At 31.8% G+C, this 6,387-nt stretch overlaps 1 protein-coding gene across 5 annotated transcripts in view; it reads left to right on the plus strand.

The window, feature by feature from the left end:
- LOC133554229 (regulator of G-protein signaling 17-like) overlaps positions 1-4,110 on the plus strand; it is an 84,690-nt gene extending 80,580 nt beyond the window's left edge. For 4 of the 5 annotated variants that reach the window (XM_061902712.1, XM_061902713.1, XM_061902711.1 and 1 more), the window contains one exon: positions 1,136-4,110. In XM_061902712.1, coding sequence (XP_061758696.1) covers positions 1,136-1,324 — 189 coding nt within the window. In that variant the 3' untranslated portion in view covers positions 1,325-4,110. The remainder of the gene's footprint in view (positions 1-1,135) is intronic. The other variant, XM_061902710.1, reaches the window with a different exon arrangement.
- The last annotated feature ends 2,277 nt before the right edge of the window (positions 4,111-6,387 follow it).

Here is a 6,387-nt window from a genome sequence, read left to right on the forward strand (position 1 = left end):
AATAATGCTGTATAATAGACTGTATTTATATTATTCACATGTGAAAAATGCTGTATAATAGACTGTATTTATATTATTCGCATGTGAATAATGTATAATAGACTATATTATTCACATGTGAATAATGCTGTATAATAGACTGTATTTATATTATTCACGTGTGAATAATGCTGTATAATAGACTGTATTTATATTGTTCACGTATAAAAATGCTGTATAATAGACTGTTAATATTATTCAAATGTGAATAATGTTGTATAATAGACTATATTATTCACATGTGAATAATGCTGTATAATAGGCGGTATTTATATTATTCCGTGTGAAAAATAGGAGCTTCACGGTGGTTAGTGCGTCTGCCTCACAATACGAAGGTCCCGCAGTCCTGGGTTCAATCCCAGGCTCGGGATCTTTCTGTGCGGAGTATGCATGTTCTCCTCGGTGAATGCGTGGGTTCCCCCCGGGTACTCCGGCCTCCTCCCACTTCCAAAGACATGCACCTGGGGATAGGTTGATTGGCAACACTAAATTGGCCCTAGTGTGTGAATGTGAGTGTGAATGTTGTCCGTCTATCTGTGTTGGCCCTGCGATGAGGTGGCGACTTGTCCGAGGCATTACCTTTTTTATTTAACATACCATTGATGTTTTTTCGTTTGTTTTTTAAAAGTTAATTTTGCACTTTTAAGTTATATGAGCGTTGCTTGTTCCATATTCAGTGCTAAAGCAAATCTGTGTAGGAAACTAAGACATAATTAACGTTTTATTCACACACTTTCTCTTGCTCCTTCAAGGCTTGAATGTTTTATTCATTCATTATTGTTATTTTATTTCCAAATGTATTAATAGTCTGTGGAAAATGTTTGTTTTGATATTTGCCTCAGAAGGTCGAAAATACAAAAGAGGCATTCAATGTTAATTTAAATTGTATTTGGTATGCCGTTGATATTTTTTAATTATTATTATTATTATTTTTGTATTTGAGTTTGACACCCCTGATTTAAAAAGAGCACTGCACATCATAACGGCCGTGACAGTTTTGATGTTAAAGGTCTAAAAAAAAAAAAAGATGTCTGGCTTGAAAATCTTAATGTGGCACACAGTCCACTAAAGTCTTCTCCCGGTTTTTCCCTTCCAGGTGAGTCTGGACGCCCGCGTGCGGGAGGTGATCAACAAGAAGATACATGACCCCACGCCTCACACCTTCGAGGACGCCCAGTTGCAGATCTACACGCTGATGCACAGGGACTCCTACCCGCGATTCCTCTCCTCCAACATCTACAGGTCTCTCATCCAGGACAGCTCGTGCAGTTCGTCCGAGTCCTAATCCCGCGCCTCAGTTTCCCCCTTCCTGCTCCCGAGCCAGCAGGTAATGTTTTTGTGTTTTGTCGGAATTAAGGGGGAAAGAAATGCGATTTGTGTCATTCATGCGTTATTGGCGATAAAAAAAGGAGTCTCAATATCGGTACGCCGTATTCAGCGTAATGGATTTTCTACATTTGATCAAATATGCTTCTTTACCTTACGTTTTTTAAAAGACATCTTTTAGCCACTACACAAAACTTTAATACAGCAGTGACTCAATGCCACCCCCCTTGTGGAATAAAACGGTATTGCAAGAGAATAACCAACCTTAATAGAGCTAAAACATACAAAAAAATTTTAAATCAAGGCTTCAGAATATTATATTACTATCCAATTTATTTCTAATTTAAAGAAAAAAAAGATTCTGGTATTTTTTTTCACCAATCAAAGACAACTTTTTTCTCCACGGCCCGACAACTTCTTTAATTGTTAATACAGCAGTGACTCAATGGTGCCCCCCTGTGGAATAAAGTGATATTGCAAGAGAAAAAACACCCTTAATGGAGCTAAAACACACAAAAAAAAATTAAATCAGGGCTTCAGTATATTATATTACTATCTAATTTATTTCTAATTTAAAAGAAAAAAAAATTCTGGTATTTTTTTTTTTTTTGCACCAATCAAGGAAAACTTTTTTCTCCACAGCCTGACAACTTCTTTAATTGTTAATACAGCAGTGGCTCAATGGTGCCCCCCTGTGGAATAAATTGATATTGCAAGAGAAAAAACACCCTTAATGGAGCCAAAACATACAAAAAAAATTAAATCAAGGCTTCAGAATATTATATTACTATCCAATTTATTTCTAATTTAAAGAAAGAAAAGATTCTGGTATTTTATTTTTATTTTTTTGCACCAATCAAAGACAACTTTTTTCTCCACGGCCTGGCAACTTCTTTGTTAATACAGCAGTGACTCAATGGTGCCCCCCTGTGGAATAAAGTGATATTGCAAGAGAAAAAACACCCTTTATGGAACTAAAACATACAAAAAAAACTTTTAAAAAAATCACGGCATCATAATAATACATTACTACCCAATTTATGGCTATTTTAAAAAAAAAAGATTCTGGTAATTGTTTTAATTTTGCACCAACCAAAGACAACTTCTTTAATCATGAATACAGCAGTGACTCAATGGTGCCCCCTGTGGAATAAAGTGATATTACAAGAGAACAACCACCCTTAATGGAACTAAAACATACAAAAAACCTTCAAAAAAAAAATCACGGTATCATATTACATTACTACCCAATTTATTACTATTTTTTAAAGATTCTGGTAATTGTTTTAATTTTGCACCAATCAAAGACAACTTCTTTAATCATTTATACAACAGAGTCTCAATGGTGCCCCCCTGTGGAATAAAGTGATATGGCAAGAGAACAACCACCCTTAATGGAGCTAAAACATACAAAAAACCTTTGAAAAAAATCACGGCATCATAATATTACATTACTACCCAATTTATTACTTTTTTTTTTTTAAATATTCTGGTAATTATTTTAATTTTGCACCAATCAAAGACAACTTCTTTAATCATTAATACAGCAGTGACTCAATGAGTCCCCCCTGTGGAGTAAAGCAGTATCGCAAGAGAACAAGCACTCTTAATGGAGCTAAAACATACAAAAAATAAAACTTTAAAAAAAATTACATCATAATATTACACTACTTTAAAATTACTTTTTTTTTTTTTTTAAAGATTCTGGTATCTGTTTTAATGTTTTGCACCAATCAAAGACAACTTCTTTAATCATTAATACAGCAGTGACTTAGTGGTGCCCCCCTGTGGAATAAAGCGGTACTGCAAGAGAACAAGCACTCTTAATGGAGCTAAAACATACACAAAACAAAATCACATCATAATATTATATTACTACAAATGTATTTCTACTTTTTAAAAAAAGATTCTGGTACTTGTTTTAATTTTGCACCAATCAAAGACAACTTCAAGAAGATGTTTATCTTTACTTTTTTTTTAACGATCCAGCCAATTGCCTTTTAAAGCCAACAGGAGGGCATACCTGACTCCGCCCACCCGCATGCCACACATTTGCCTTATAAGGGCATGCTTCCTTTCCCTGCCAACTGGAAAGCACACTGAGCTTTGACTACTGATTTACAAACTCCGACAAGACTTCTTTTGTTCTTGGATTTTTTTTTTAAAAAAAATGTTCCCCTCTCTCCCTTAATAGCGACGTTTAAATATTCTCACACTTATTTCTCCCTTGGGGATTTTTTTCTTTTCCGTGCAAAAAAAAAAGAGGATCTTTGAGAGACTGAAGTGATCCAACACATGATGCAACACACACACTGCAATAAACAACTGGAGTCAGCACACACACACACACACACACACACACTATTTGTATCACCATATGTGATGGCGTTTTTGTATAACAAAAAATAGCAATGCAAATACAGTATTTATGTTGCTATTCTTTGTACTTTTAACTACTTTTAATAGAAGTACAGTAGAAGACTTTTATCCAAACTGTTGGGTATGGTGATACACACACACACACACACACACACACACACACACCAGGGTGACCCCCCTGGTTGCTGCTGCTGACCTCTGTGACTTCTCACCTTTGACCTCACCACTGTTGTCGGCCCACGGCCGCCGTGCTGGACTGTGGTTGCTGCGTCGAGGAAAGGCTTTCTCTTGTGTAAAAAAAAAAAAAAAGTCAAAAGTCAAGACGATGTTAGCAATGGAAAAAAAAACGTTTTTTACTGAATGCATTTATCTTGGTATTGTTCATGTTATTTATTTCATATTTGGCTAATGTGTGATATTTTTTTTGGGGGGGGGGGGGGTTGTAAATAAAAGCCTTGAACATCAAACGTGGTTTTTGTTGTTGTTTTTTTTCTTCTAACTTGATAAAATAATTTTTGGTTTTGGTCAGAAGCAGCCAGAATATTATAAATAATATACTACAGTCGTTTTAAAACAGGGATTTTTTTTTTTTTAATTCATTGATCATAATTATAATCGGTCATTTTAATAGTGTTGAAATATCGTAAACTTACTTTACTTAACGTGTGCAGCAAGCTGTCGGAGATGTTTTATTAGTGTGTTGTGGGCGGTGCCCTGTACTTGGTAGTGCTTTGTTGGGGCAGCAGCACCAGCAAAATAAATATGGCATATATGTTATATTGCTACTATGGTGAATGTTTAGACTACTTCTTACCTGTATTATCATTTCCGTCCTTTGTAACTGAGCTACTGTGTGGAACCATTTCCCTTGTGGACCGATAAAGTTTGTCTAAATCTAAGTTTACACAACTTGGGGGGATGAAGGACACTACAACATGCATGTAAGTGTAGATATTTATGCATGTATCTATGTGTATATTTGTATGTATTTATGCATGTATCTATCTGTATATTTGTTTGTATTTATGTATGTATCTATGCGTATATATTTATGTGTGTATCTGTGTATATTTGTTTATATGTATGTATGTATCTATGCATATGTATTTATGTATGTATCTATGTGTATATATGTATGTATTTATGTATCTACGGATATATATTTATGTATGTATCTGTGTATATATTTATGCATGTATCTATGTGTATATTTGTATGTATTTATGTATGTATCGATGCATATATATTTATGTGTGTATCTGTGTATATTTGTTTATATGTAGGTATGTATCTATGCATATGTATTATGTATGTATCTATGTGTATATATTTATGTATCAATGCATAAATATTTCTGTATACATTTATGTATGTATCGATGTGTATATATGTATATATTTATATATCTATGCATATATATGTATGTATCTATGTGTATATATGTATCCATTTATGTATCTATGGATATATATTTATGTATGTATCTATGTGTATATATTTATGCATGTATCTATGTGTATATTTGTATGTATTTATGTATGTATCTATGCGTATATATTTATGTATGTATCTGTGTATATTTGTTTATATGTATGTATGTATCTATGCATATGTATTTATGTATTTATCTATGTGTATATATGTATGTATTTATGTATCTACGGATATATATTTATGTATGTATCTGTGTATATATTTATGCATGTATCTATGTGTATATTTGTATGTATTTATGTATGTATCGATGCGTATATATTTATGTGTGTATATGTGTATATTTGTTTATATGTATGTATGTATCTATGCATATGTATTATGTATGTATCTATGTGTATATATTTATGTATCAATGCATAAATATTTCTGTATACATTTATGTATGTATCGATGTGTATATATGTATATATTTATATATCTATGCATATATATGTATGTATCTATGTGTATATATGTATACATTTATGTATCTATGGATATATATTTATGTATGTATCTATGTGTATATATTTATGCATGTATCTATGTGTATATTTGTATGTATTTATGTATGTATCTATGCGTATATATTTATGTATGTATCTGTGTATATTTCTTTATATGTATGTATGTATCTATGCATATGTATTTATGTATGTATCTATGTGTATATATTTATATATCTATGCATGTATATGTATGTATCTATGTGTATATATTTATGTATCTACGGATATATATTTATGTATGTATCTATGTGTATATTTGTATGTATTTATGTATGTATCGATGCGTATATATTTATGTGTGTATATTTGTTTATATCTATGTATGTATCTATGCATATGTATTTATGTATGTATCTATGTGTATATATTTATGTATCAATGCATAAATATTTCTGTATACATTTATGTATGTATCTATGTGTATATATTTATATATCTATGGATATATATTTATGCATGTATCTATGTGTATATTTGTATGTATTTATGTATGTATCTATGCGTATATATTTATGTATGTATCTGTGTATATTTCTTTATATGTATGTATTTATCTATGCATATGTATTTATGCATAGATACATATATACACATAAAAATGTGTATATATTTATATATCCATGCATAAATATGTATACATTTATGTATGTATCGATGT

Source organism: Nerophis ophidion, linkage group LG06 (genome assembly GCF_033978795.1).
Source record: "Nerophis ophidion isolate RoL-2023_Sa linkage group LG06, RoL_Noph_v1.0, whole genome shotgun sequence".
In the NCBI taxonomy this organism is placed as follows: Eukaryota; Metazoa; Chordata; class Actinopteri; order Syngnathiformes; family Syngnathidae; genus Nerophis; species Nerophis ophidion.